This window comes from Mustelus asterias, chromosome 19 (genome assembly GCF_964213995.1).
Source record: "Mustelus asterias chromosome 19, sMusAst1.hap1.1, whole genome shotgun sequence".
In the NCBI taxonomy this organism is placed as follows: Eukaryota; Metazoa; Chordata; class Chondrichthyes; order Carcharhiniformes; family Triakidae; genus Mustelus; species Mustelus asterias.
In genome coordinates, this window is record NC_135819.1 from 14,256,525 (window position 1) to 14,270,228 (window position 13,704).

General features: G+C 48.8%; 1 protein-coding gene across 1 annotated transcript in view; it reads right to left on the bottom strand.

Moving 5' to 3' along the window:
- Window positions 1-12,874, bottom strand: part of best2 (bestrophin 2) — a 30,059-nt gene extending 17,185 nt beyond the window's left edge. Inside the window, exons 1-4 of the mRNA XM_078234790.1 lie at window positions 12,723-12,874; window positions 11,098-11,192; window positions 8,867-9,100; window positions 4,539-4,693 (exon numbers count right to left, since the gene is read on the bottom strand). Of these exons, the coding sequence (XP_078090916.1) occupies window positions 4,539-4,693; window positions 8,867-9,100; window positions 11,098-11,192; window positions 12,723-12,874 (636 nt within the window). The remainder of the gene's footprint in view (window positions 1-4,538; window positions 4,694-8,866; window positions 9,101-11,097; window positions 11,193-12,722) is intronic.
- Window positions 12,875-13,704: the final 830 nt, after the last annotated feature.

Here is a 13,704-nt window from a genome sequence, read left to right on the forward strand (position 1 = left end):
TGTGTGGGGTTATGGGAATTGGGCCTGGGTGGGATTGTGGTCGGTACAGACTCGATGGGCTGAATGGCCTCCTTCTGCACTGTAGGGATTCTATGATTACCAGTCTCACAGAATGGTTAGAGATCAGAAGGTCATTTGGCCCAACATGTCCTTCCTGGGGCAGCACAGTGGTTCGCGCTGCTGCCTCACAGCGCCAGGGACTCAGGTTCAATTCCAGGCTTGGATCACTGTCTGTGTGGAGTCTGCACATTCTCCCCATGTTTGCGAGGGTTTCCTCTGGGCGCTCCGGTTTCCTCTTACAGTCTGAAAGACGTGCTGGTTAGGCTGCATTGGCCATGCTAAATTCTCCCTCAGTGTACCCGAACAGGCGCCGGATTTTCACAGTAACTTCATTGCAGTGTGAATGTAAGCCTACTTGTGACGCTAATATATAAACTTCAGCTTTAATTGATCTCTATAAGACCAGTTTAGTTAATCAACTCACTCCCCCACCTTTTTACCTGTCTCTCTGCACATTTAGAGGGTCACTCGGTAACTATGAGGAACTGGAACATTAGCCGAATTTTCTTTTTCATTGCCTTGAGTCCACTGAGAGCGGCACGGTGGCACAGTGGGTAGCGCTTCTGCCTCACAGCGCCAGGGACTCGGGTTCGATTCCCGGCTTGGGTCACTGTCTGTGTGGAGTCTGCACATTCTCCCCGTGTCTGCGTGGGTTTCCTCCGGGTGCTCCGGTTTCCTCCCACAGTCCAAAGATGTGCGGGTTAGGTTGATTGGCCATTCTAAATTGCCCCTTAGTGTCAGGGGGATTAGCAGGGTGAATAGTGGGGTTGCGGGGATAGGGCCTGGGTGGGATTGTATTTGATTTGATTTATTGTCACATGTATTAACATACAGTGAAAAGTATTGTTTCTTGCGCGCTATACAGACAAAGCATACCATTCATAGAGAAGGAAAGGAGAGAATGTAGGGTTACAGTTATAGCTAGGGTGTAGAGGAGATACCGGAGATGAGGGGGTTAGCTTATGAGGAGAGATTGAGTAGATTGGGCCTGTACTCGTTGGAGTTTAGAAGGCTGAGGGGAGATCTTATAGAGACATATAAGATAATGAAGGGGCTCGACAAGGTAGAGGCAGAGAGATTCTTTCCACTTAGAAAGGAAACAAGAACTAGAGGACACAGCCTCAAAATAAGGGGGAGTCAGTTTAGGACAGAGTTGAGGAGGAACTTCTTCTCTCAGAGGGTAGTGAATCTCTGGAATTCTCTGCCCATTGAAGCAGTGGAGGCTACCTCTTTAAATATGTTTAAGTCACAGGTAGGTAGATTTTTGATCAATAAGGGAATTAAGGGTTATGCGGAGCAGGCAGGTAAATGGAACTAAACCACTATCAGATCAGCCATGATCTTATTGAATGGCAGGGCAGGCTCGAGGGGCTAGATGGCCTACTCCTGTTCCTATTATGTTCTTATGTTCTTATGTAACTTAATGCGAGGTAGGTCCATTCAAAAGTCTGACGGCAGCAGGGAAGAAGCTGTTCTTGAGTCGGTCGGTACGTGACCTCAGACTTTTGTATCTTTTTCCCAAAGGAAGAAGGTGGAAGAGAGAATGTCCGGGGTGCGTGGGGTCCTTAATTATGCTGGCTGCTTTGCCGAGGCAGCGGGAAGTGTAGTCAGAGTCAATGGATGGGAGGCTGGTTGTTGGTGCAGACTTGGTGGGCCGAATGGCCTCCTTCTTCACTGTAGAGATTCTATGATTCTACGAGCTGTAGAGCTCGAAACGTCAACTGAAATTAAACCCAGTCCCTATGACTCAGTTAGTCAGCGTTTTAACTGCTAACACTCCAGAAAACCATGTGACGAAAGATAGAATTGAAGCCAATCTTTACATCTTTAATAAGAATTTATTTACGGAGATACACATTACAAGCGCATCCTTACGCAACAGCCATAGTTTTCAAGAAACAGAAAGGTAAAACAAATATAATCTCATTGGAAAAACCCCTTAGAGGGGGCACTGTAACAAGAACCGAACTCTCAAAGAAAACTTTTCAAAAACAATGTTCCTGGGGCAGACAGCATGGACACACAATAAACTTAAAACATTCCCGCTTACCCCCAATGACCTTTCGCCCCCTTTGCTTCCCTAGAATCTGTCCAGCTCTACCTTAAAAATATTCCTAGACTCTGCTCCCACTGCCTTTCGAGGAAGAGAGTTCCAGTGACTTCTTTTTTAAGTTTATTTATTAGTGTCACAAGTCGGCTCACATTAACACTGCAATTAAGTTACTGTGAAAGTTCCCTAGCCGCCACACTCCGGCGCCTGTTCGGGTACACTGAGGGAGAATTTAGCATGGCTAATGCAGCCTAACCAGCACGTCTTTTGGAGGAAACCGGGGCACCCGGAGGAAACCCACGCAGACACGGGGAGAATGTGCAGACTCCACACAGACAGTGACCCAAGCCGGGAATCGAACCCAGGTCCCTGGCGCTGTGAGGCAGCAGTGCTAACCCACTGTGCCACCTTGTCTTCCCACTCATGACTCTCTGAGAGAAATAAATTCTCCTCATCTCTGTCCTAAATGAGCGACCCCTCACTTTTAAACAGTGGCCCCTTGTTCTAGAATCTCCCACAAGAGGAAACATCCTCTCCACATCCACCCTGTCAATGCCACTCAAGTATTGTCCTTTAAGGAGAGATTAGGCCTGTACTCTCCAGAGTTTAGGTGATCCCGTTGAAATGTACAAAATTCTCTCAGGGTTGGGCAAGGCAGATGCAGGAAGGATGTTTCCCTCGAGACTGGGTGGGGTCTAGAACCAGGCGACACCACCTCAGAATACAAGGTGGGCAATTTAGGACTGAGATGAGGAGGAATTCCTTCACTCAGAGGGTGGGTCTTTGAAGTTCTCGACCCCAAAGGGCTGTGGAGGCTCAGGCATTGAATATGTTCACGACAGAGATGGATAGGTTCCTGGATACAGTCGTGAAGTTGAGTTTGGAAAGATGTAAAAATGAGAGAGGGAGAGAAAACAGTGCGTGGTCCCTTTAAAAGCTGGTTCTGAGTTCAGTGCTTGGCGCAGAGTGCACACAGACTCTAGGATGCAACACTTGTCTTGAGGACCGAGCATCAGGGTTGCACTTTGATAGTCTATCAGTTTAAAAAAAGGCAATCAGCTATTAAGAGCCTATCAGATTTGAATTTGCTGTTGTTGACGACCTCAGACCAATCGTGGTGTCAGAAAATTGCGAGGTCATCGCAAGTATAAAGGCCAGAGCAACTGCCATCTCAGAAGAGCCTCTCTGGGGCGGCACGGTGGCACAGTGGTTAGCACTGCTGCCTCACAGCGCCGGGGACCCGGGTTCAATTCCCAGCTTGGGTCACTGTCTGTGCGGAGTTTGCACGTTCTCCCCTGTGTCTGCGTGGGTTTCCTCCGGGTGCTCCGGTTTCCTCCCACAACCCAAAGATGTGCAGGTTAGGTGGATTGGGCCATGATTAAATTGCCCCTTAGTGTCAGGGGGACTAGTTAGGGCAAATGCATGGGTTTATGGGGAAATGGCCTGGGTGGGATTGTGGTCGGTGCAGACTCGATGGGCCGAATGGCCTCCTTCTGCACTGTAGGGATTCTAGAGCCAGATCAACTGAAACAGTTAGTTCTTAACTCTGCCAGCTTCAGATATGTCTTAAGAGAACTCGCCATTTAACTAGCGAAAAGTACCAAATCAAACAGTGCTTACAGACAGCGGACACCTATAGAAGAATTCCAAATCTTTTCCAAGCCATCAGACCTGGTTGTCTATAGTTTTTTTTAAGATTCTGTTATTGCTGTTTTGGTACTGAATGATCCTTGTCTTTATTTGAACAGCATTTCAATCAAACCATCCTTTCATTAAAATGTTACTGCCTAAGTTAAAGTTCCTGATTGGCTGAATAAAATAACTTGTTAATTATTCACTTAAAGCGAGGGTCATGAACCTCTATCCGTTAATGTAGAACAGTTAACATCTTCCCAAACACTTTTACCAGATAATGAAGCGAGGTAAAGGGGGTTAACCTCTGCATCGTAACAATACGAAGGGCATCAAAGGATAGGGGGATAGTGAGGTCAATAACATTAAAATAGGAGATGAGCCGTGGACTAACTGAATGGTGCAGCAGGGCAGAGGGGCTGAATGGCCTGCTCCTCCTCCAATTTTCTACATTCCTTCCCATGTGGATAGAATGATACGGCATGGTAGGCGGCCATTCGGCCCATCTCCCTCCACTCTCCCTCCCTCTCCCTCCCCCCTTACCCTTTCCCTCCCCCGCCCCTCACCCTCCTACTCCCCTTCCCCTCCTCCCCTCTCCCCTCCTCCCCTCCCCCCTCCTCCCATTCCCCCCATTCCTTCCCCTCCCCACCTTCCCAAACTAGATGCCAAAACTATAGAACAGAAGATGGGACCTGGCAGGAAAAGGGTTTAAACCACGAGGAGCCTTCACCACCACCTCCCCCCCCCCCGCCCCCGCCACCTCGGTCGAGATTCGGCGACGTTCAAAGGTCAATACCTCCATTAACAGTTTGAGTGCGTTGTCATCCCTAATCCGACCCTCTTTGCGTCCCTTGGCGGCCAGGTTTGTGAACCAGACACATGGGATCCAGTACTTGTTATAGGGTGAGTGAAGACTTTCATATTTCTTTCGTTCGTCCCGGGTCATGAACCCTGCAAAGGCAACAAGCGGTTCCTTCACCGTTAGCAATCCGAGTGCCGTTAGCTTGCAAACATTGGGAGTTCCTCTGCCATTATCCTGAGGCCCTTTAACCAAGGACTCCTCCATCAGGCTTGGAGAATTGAAGTGGACACTGTAACACCTCAAGGTGCAGCTCGGCAGTGAGGAGGGAATTCCGTTGCCCTGACAACAACTTACCTAACGCCTTTGACGCCATTCAAATTTCCCAAGGTGCATCAAAGGATTTGACACCAAGCTGCATAAGGAGACATTAGACCGGGCAGGTGACCAGAACCTTGGTCCAAGAGGAAGGTTTTTAATGGTAATATGCGCGGGGTCACGGGGATGTGTTGTTGAGGGGGTAAGCCTGGGTAAGATGCTCTTGTGAAGATGGGCCGAATGGCCTCCTTCTGCACTGTAGGGATTCTGTAGGTTTTCATTCATTCATGGGATGTGGGCGTCACTGGCTGGGCCAGCATTTATTGCCCATCCCGGAACGTTAACAAATGCGAGGTTATTCACTTTGGAAGAAATAATAGCAAATTGGATTATTATCTAAATGGAAAGAAATTACAACATGCTGCTGTGCAGAGGGACCTGGGGGTCCTTGTGCATGAGATGCAAAAACCCAGTCTGCAGGTGCAACAGGTGATCAAGAAGGCAAATGGGATGTTGGCCTATATCGCGAGGGGGATAGAATATAAAAGCAGAGATGCCTTGCTGCATCTGTACAGGGCATTGGTGACGCCGCAGCTGGAATACTGTGTGCAGTATTGGTCCCCTTATTTGCGGAAGGATATACTGGCCTTGGAGGGAGTGCAGAGAAGGTTCACCAGGTTGATACCAGAGATGAGGTGTGTTGATTCGGGGAGAGACTGAGCAGATTGGGTTTGTACTCGTTGGAACTTAGAAGGCTGAGGGGGGACCTTATAGAGACCTATAAGATAATGAAGGGGCTGGATAGGGCAGAGGTGGAGAGATTCTTTCCACTTAGAAAGGAAACTAGAACTAGAGGGCACAGCCTCAAAATAAAGGGGGGTCAGTTTAGGACAGAGTTGAGGAGGAACCTCTTCTCTCAGAGGGTGGTGAATCTCTGGAATTCTCTGCCCACTGAAGTGGTGGAGGCTACCTCGTTGAATATGTTTAAATCACGGATAGATGGATTCCTGATCGGTAAGGGAATTAGGGGTTATAGGGATCAGGCGGGTAAGTGGAACTGCTCCACTTCAGATCAGCCATGGTCTTATTGAATGGCGGGGCAGGCTCGAGGGGCTAGATGGCCTACTCCTGCTCCTATTTCTTATGTTCTTATGTATTTAAGAGTCAACCACATTGCTGTAGGTCTGGAGTCACATGTAGGCCAGACCAGGTAAGGAGGGCAGATTCTCATGCGAGTGTGTTAAAAGAGAGGAGGAGGGGTGTAGGGGAAGGGATTCTGGCGCTTGGGGCCTTGTCAACTGAGGGCACGGCCTCCAATGATGGAGCGATTGAAATCGGATACGCCATAAGGAGGCCAGAATTGGAGGGCGCAGAGATCCTGGGAGGGTCGGCGGAGATTACAGAGATAGGGAGGGAGGGATTTGAAAACAAGGATGGGAATTTTAAAATCCAGGTGTTGCTAGACCAGGAGCCTATGTGAGGTCAGCGAGCACAAGAGGGAAGAGGATCTGCGTGCTAAGGGCGGCACGGTGGCACAGTGGTTAGCACTGCTGCCTCACAGCGCCAGGGATCCGGGTTTAATTCCGGCGTCGGGTGACTGTGCGGAGTTTGCACACTCTCCCCACGTCTGCGTGGGTTTCCTCCCACACTTCAAATATGTGTGAGTTAGGTTGATTGGCCGTGTTACATTGCCCCTTAGTGTCAGGGGGATTAGCAGGGTAAATATGTGGGGTTACAGGAATAGGGCTTTTCCGTTGGCCTCAAGCGAGATCGTACGAACCTTGGGCAGACGTGCCGGTAAAATTCCCCCCTTAGTGTCCAAAGATGTGTAGATTACATGGATGGGGCATGGTAAATTGCCCCTTGGTTAAGATAATCAGGTTATGTGGGATTGGCCATGCTCAATCCCCAGGGTTACGGGGTTGTGGCGAGGGATTGGGCCTCAGCGAGGTGCTCTTTCGGAGGGTTGGTGCACACACGATGGGACGAATGGCCTCTTCTGCACTGTAGGGATTCAATGATTCCATGTAAGACATCACTTCAATGCTGCTGACAAGCATCGCGTTACTGGACAACAGGACAATATTGTCCCCTGGGTCAGGTACCAACCCACAGGGTAGATAAAGAGATTGTTTGCTTTGCAATTGATGCAGGAAAGTGGTTAACATGAAGATAGACAGGTCGGGTAACCAGTAGAGGAGTTACCATTATTTGACAATGGTCTTTTTTGTATAGAACCATATCAGATGCTTTTTGGAAAACTGCATATCCATAGTCATCCACCACCTCAAATCAAACATCGGCTAGATTATTTAGGCAGGAAGTATACAACTTTAATCAATCCATACTTTTCCAAGTCAGTCCTGATGATAGATTCCAGTAAATCCAGAAACTTAGACTAGAATCAATCAGCATAGGAGAAGGCTATTCGGCCCATTGTACCTGTGACAGCCCAATGAAAGAATTAGCTAATCAATCCAGCTCCCCTGCTCTTTTCCCAATGACTTTGTAGATTTTTTTTTGCCTTCAAGAATTTATCCAATTCCCTTTTGAATTGGATCTTTATCCACCATCCATTTGTAGAAACATAGAAAGTAGGTGCAGGAATAGGCCAATCGGCCCTTCGAGCCTGCATCACCATTCAACATGATCATGGTTGATCATCCACTTTCAGTATCCCACTCCTGCTCTCTCTCCGTTCCCCTTGACCCCTTTAGCCGCAATGGCCGCGTCCAGCTCCCTCTTGACCATAGCTAACAAATTGGCCCCAACAGCTTTCTGTGGTAGACAATTCCACAGGTTCATAACTCACTGAGTGAAGAAGTTCTTCCTCATCTCTGTCCTGAATGGCTTACTCCTTATTCTTAGACTGTGACCCCCTAGTTCTGGACTTCCCCCACATCGCGAACATTCTTCCTGCATCTAGCCTGTCCAGTCCCATCAGAATTTTATATGTTTCCATGAGATCCCCTCTCATTCTTCTAAATTCCAGTGAGTACAAGCCCAGTCTCTCTTCATATGTCAGTCCTGCCATTCCAGGAATCAGTCTGGTAAACCTTCACTGGACTCCCTCAATAGCAAGAATGCCCTTCCTCAGACTAGGAGACCAAAACTGCTTCAGGCAGCGCCCTCCAGATCACAACAACTCGCTGCATACGATTTTGGTGGAAATTCTCCGATTTTGCACGCCCTGCCAGCGAGAATGGAGAATTTGGTGCTCAGCCAAATCTCCAGTCACTGCAGCAGGACTGGAGAATCCCAGCCGCTGGAGAGGTCGGAGGATACATAAATTCATAAGAAAACGGAGCAGAATTAGGCCATTCGGCCCATCGAGTCTGCTCCGCCATTTGATCATGGCTGATGTGCTCCTCATCCCCATTTTCCTGCCTTCTCCCCATAACTCTTCAACCCATTACCAATTAAAAATCTGTCTAACTCCTCCTTAAATTTACTCACTGTCCCAGCACCCACCGCACTTTGGGGCAGCGAATTCCACAGATTCACAACCCTTTGGGAGTAGTTGTTTCTCCTCAACTCTGTTTTAAATTTGCTGCCCCTTCTCCTCAGACTGTGACCTCTCGTCCTAGAATGCCCCACAAGAGGAAGCATCCGCTCCACGTCTACTTTATCCATAACCTTTTATCATCTTGTATACCTCAATTTGATCTCCCCTCATTCTTCTAAATTCCAGAGAGTATTGGCCTAAACTGTTCAATCTCTCTTCATACGACAAACCCCTCATCTCTGGAATCAATCTAGTGAACCTCCTTGGAACTGCCTCCAATGCCACTGCATCTTTCGCCAAATACAGGGACCAAAACTGTGCACAATATTTGCCAGTTCCAGCCTTTATCTTTCCTTCAGGTCACCTCCCGTTCCTTTGCCAATTATCTTCAACCAAACTAGTTAGTAGATTTCTCTCTCCCTCCCTTCTTTAAAAAAAGAGGGATATTTGCACCTTCCCAGTCCGACTCCAAACTCCAGCGAGCTCCAATAAGTTGCCTCACCTGCCTCTACCACGTGATCCATTGTTGGGAAGCGTTTGATGACAGCCGTACTGACGGAACGGAGGATGAGGAGGGCGGAGAGGCTGGCGTATCTCATCATCGTGCGGCGAAGCATGCGCCCCCTCTCATCGGTGCCGTGCACGTTCCCAGAGATGACGCACATGAGCCGATCGGGGAGCGGGATGCTGGTGTACTGGCTCCACCAACGGTTCACAACCAGGGTGACATAAAATCCTGGGAAGACGGAAGCAGGCGGGACATTTATGAAACAGCACCCACTCAAAAGGGACAGAACAAAAACCCCATTTGGGACAAAGCACAAGTGCTCTTTCAAAGAGACAGCACAGGGACAGGTGGCCGAATGGCCTCCTTCTGTGCTGTCAGTTTCTATGACTTGTGACAGTGGGTCGGGGCAAAGCTGCATTGGAAGGATGATTACACATCAATATATATGGGAGGCACAGTGGTTAGCACTGCTGCCTCACAACACCGGGGACCTGACCAGGCGTGACTGTATGTGTGGAGTTTGTACATTCTCCCCATATCTGCGTGGGTTTCCTCCGGGTGCACCGGTTTCCTCCCACAGTCCAAAGGTGTGCAGGTTAGGTGGATTGGCCATGTTAAATTTCCCACGTGTCCCATAGTGTCCCAAGATGTGCAGGTTAGTTGTATTGGCCATGCTAAATTGCCCCTTAGTGTCCAAAGATGTGCAGGTTAGGCGGATTGGCCATACTAAGTTGCCCCTTAGTGTCCAAAGATGTGCAGGTTAGGTGGATTGGCCATGCTAAATTGCCCCTTAGAGTGCAAAGATGTGTAGGTTAGGTGGATTGGCCATGCTAAATTGCCTCTTAGTGTCCAAAGATGTGCAGGTTAGGTGGATTGGCCATGCTAAATTGCCCCTTAGAGTGCAAAGATGTGTAGGTTAGGTGGATTGGCCATGGTAAATTGCCCCTTAGTGTCCAAAGATGTGCAGGTTAGATAGGATTAACCATGATAAATGTGTGGGGTTACAGGGATAGGGTGGTGGAGAGGGTCTGGGTAAAATGCACTGTCAGAGTCAGTGCAGACTCGATGGGCCGAATAGCTTCCTCCTGCACTGTAGAGATTCTATCCACTGTTCATGGGACCTGGTGTACAGTTCCTAATTTCTTCACCGGCTGTTGTGGTGGGATTTGAACTTGTGTCCCCCAGGGCATTAGCCTGGGCCTCTGGATGACTAATCCATTACCAGGATGCCACTGTCTGGGACTGCACCAAAGTGATTTACCACAGACATCAAGGGCTGGATAATGCTTTGGTCCGGTCTGCTGGGGCCTTGATACAAATCCAACTCATGCTGATCGAGATCAAACAATTTCTCCCGTCAGGGGTAATGTGATTTAGACAGGATTTTTAGTGGAAGAAAAATTTTGCATTCATATAGTGACTGAGAATTACTTTACAGTACAGCACTTGTTATCCAGGCTACAACAACATCCATCCTATACACCATGTCCCACAAACAGTGGATAGAATCCCTACGGTGCAGAAGGAGGCTGTTCAGCCCAGCTCATCTGCATCGACTTTCTAACAGGGTATCTTATCCAGGCCCTCTCCCCATAACCCCATACATTTACCATAGTTAATCCCATCTAACCTGCACATCTTGGGAAACTAAGGGGCAATTTAGCATGGCCAATCCACCTAACTTGCACATCTTGGGACACTAAGGGACAATTTAGCATGGCCAATCCACCTAACCTGCGCATCTTTGGAGTGTGGGAGGAAACTGGAGCACCCAGAGGAAACCCACGCAGACACGGGGAGAAAGTGCAGACTCTGCTCCGACAGTGACCCAAGCCGGGAATCGAACCCGGGTCCCTGGCGCTGTGAGACAGCAGTGCTAACCACTGTGCCACCATGCTGCCCACACAGAGTGGCAAATCACTGAGGCTTGTTCACAATGGGTCCGAGACTCTGGTCTCAGCCAGGACAGAGAGAAAGGGTGTGGGGTGGGGGGAGGTGGAAGGTGAAATCTGGTATCAAACCGTTACCTAGCGGAGATGAATCCAAAAAATGATCCCTCGCCAATCTACTTGCTTTCTCAATCACAGGGCCGGCAAGGCCAGGCGTTTTAGACCAGGGAGTGTGATAAGAGAATCCAGTGGATCCCGGAATCTTGGGAAAAGGGGAGTGGGGAGGGGGGAATATAACAAACAGAAATATAAACATTGAAAATCAACCAAACCTACCAAGCACAAACGCCATGGGAATTAAGTTGGCATAGTGGTTGCAATACAAGGCCAGCTTCTCAAAGTATCTCTTCTGCTCCTCCATCAGTACAAACCTTCGACAGAAATGAGAATCACAACATTTTTAAATCAAACGGACCATTCGTGATCCCTTTACTCCATTACCAGCCTCTGAACGTTGGCATTGAGAGGATGGCTTTCAGTGCCATCATTGCTGGAGCAATCCAAAAATAATCCCATTGCCCCGCACAGTGGTTAGCACTGCTGCCTCACAGCGCCAGGGACCCGGGTTCGATTCCGGAGTTTGCACGTTCTCCCCGTGTCTGCGTGGGTTTCCTCCGGGTGCTCCGGTTTCCTCCCACAGTCCAAAGCTGTGCGGGTTAGGTGGATTAACCATGCTAAATTGCCCCTTAGTATCCCGGGATGCGTAGGTTAGAGGGATTAGTGGGGTAATTATGTGGGGTTAGACTTTTGTATCTTTTTCCCGAGGGAAGCTGATGAAAGGAGGTACGTCCAGCATGCGTGGGGTCCTTGATTATTAGGGTGGCATGATGGCATTAGGGCAGCATGTGCTACAGTGGTTAGCACTGCTGCCTCACAGCATCACGGACCCCGGGTTCGATTCCCGCCTTGGATCACCGTCTGTGTGGAGTTTGCACGTTCTCTCCGTGGCTGCGTGGGTTTCCTCCGGGTGCTCCGGTTTCCTCCCACAGTCCAAAGGGTTAGGTTAATTGGCCATGCTAAAATACCCCTTGGTGTCAGGGGGACGAGCAGGGTAAATATGTGGGGTTACGGGGATAGGGCCTGGGTGGGATTATTGTCAATGCAGGTTTAATGAGCTGAATGGCCTCCTTCCGCACTGTAGGGATTCTATGATCTATTATCTTCATTTAATGGTTAAGATAGTGAAAATCAACTGGCTATTTTTTTAGTTTATTCATTCATGAAACATGGGAATCGCTGGCTGGCCAACATTTCTTGCCCATCCCTAGTTACCCTTGAACTGAGTGTCTCACTCGGCCATTTCAGAGGGCAGTTGAGAGTCAACCACATTGCTGTGGCTCTGGAGTCACATGTAGGCCAGACCAGGTAAGGACGGCAGATTTCCTTCCCTAAAGGGAACCAGATGGGTTTTTCCGACAATCGACAATGGTTTCATGGTCATCAGTAGATTCTTAATTCCAGAATTTTTTTATTGAATTCGAATTCCACCATTTGCCGTGGCGGGATTCGAACCTGGGTCCCCAGAACATTAGCTGAGTTTCTGGATTAATCGTCAAGCGATAATACCACTAGGCCATCTTCTTTGAACATGAGGGGGTATCACCACCAACCAAACTCAAATCTCAGACACACTCTTCCAAGTGTCACTAGATAGCATCGGAGTGTCAAGATTTTGCCTCTGGGCTTTCCCTCTCTGATCGGGTGAATTTAAACACCCCATAGTTGGGCAGGGGGGGGGAGGGGAATCGCGTGGTGAAGGGGAGGGGGTGTTGCTCACTCATCTCATCTGAGGCCGAGGTCCAAACTTGATGCTTAGAACAGTCAGGAGGTCAATAATAAACGGGGTGGCTGCAAGCACTGTTATGTACATGTCAGGTTCACGTAGCTCCACATTCACTGACCTGTAAGCAACGCTGAGGACTGCATACATGAAGGAGAAGACGAGGAACTCTTTGTAGAGGAGTTTGTAGATGCTCCCCTTCCACAGAACCAGCAGTTTGGAGAAACTGCAGAAGCGGACATTAGCGACCCTGGCTGTGTAGGTGATGGTCATGCCTCGAGTTAGCAAGGACCCGGTTCAATGCGAGAGAGAGAGGGAGCGATGGAGGAAGGATTTCTGGAGAAGGCGGAGGAAAGAGAGGTTCAGAAATTCAGTTCCACGGGACTGGGGAATAACACAAAGGCCGGCTCTCTGTGCTGGAGGTGTTGGAGATCACCCTCAGCACCTGGGAACGCAAAGCGCACGAGATAGGCCCGCCAAATATAGAGATCAGTCATACCAACGCTTAGAGATATTTGGCTGAGGTAACCAAGCTTGAAGACTTCAGCACTTCAGGAAGTCAGGAGATCCAAATGGGAATCAAAGCTCCAACATCCACTTGGGCAGCTTCAGCCTGACTGGAGAAACATGGGAAAGAAGAAGAATTTTATTTTTAAATGTAGTGACAATGATTCAATATGTCTTCCTTCATGATCACCATCCATCCCAGAACACTAATATTCTTCCTTCCTCTAACAGGGATTTAGGTTTGATTCTGAGACACTCTCAGTGGTGTAGCTACTCTTCTTAAGTGAGGCAGGAGAGTGAACTTTGCTTGATTTTTTTTAATCATAGAATCCCTACAGTGCAGAAGGAGGCCATTCGGCCCATCGAGTCTGCACCAACAACAATCCCACCCAGGCCCTATCCCCGTAACCCCACATATTTACAGTCCTAATCCCCTTACACTAAGGGGCAATTTAGCACGGCCAATCCACCTAACCCGCACATCTTTGGAGTGTGGGAGGAAACCGGAGCACCCGGAGGAAACCCACGCAGACACGGGGAGAATGTGCAGACTCTGCACAGACAGCGACCCAAGCCGGGAATCGAACCTGGGTCCC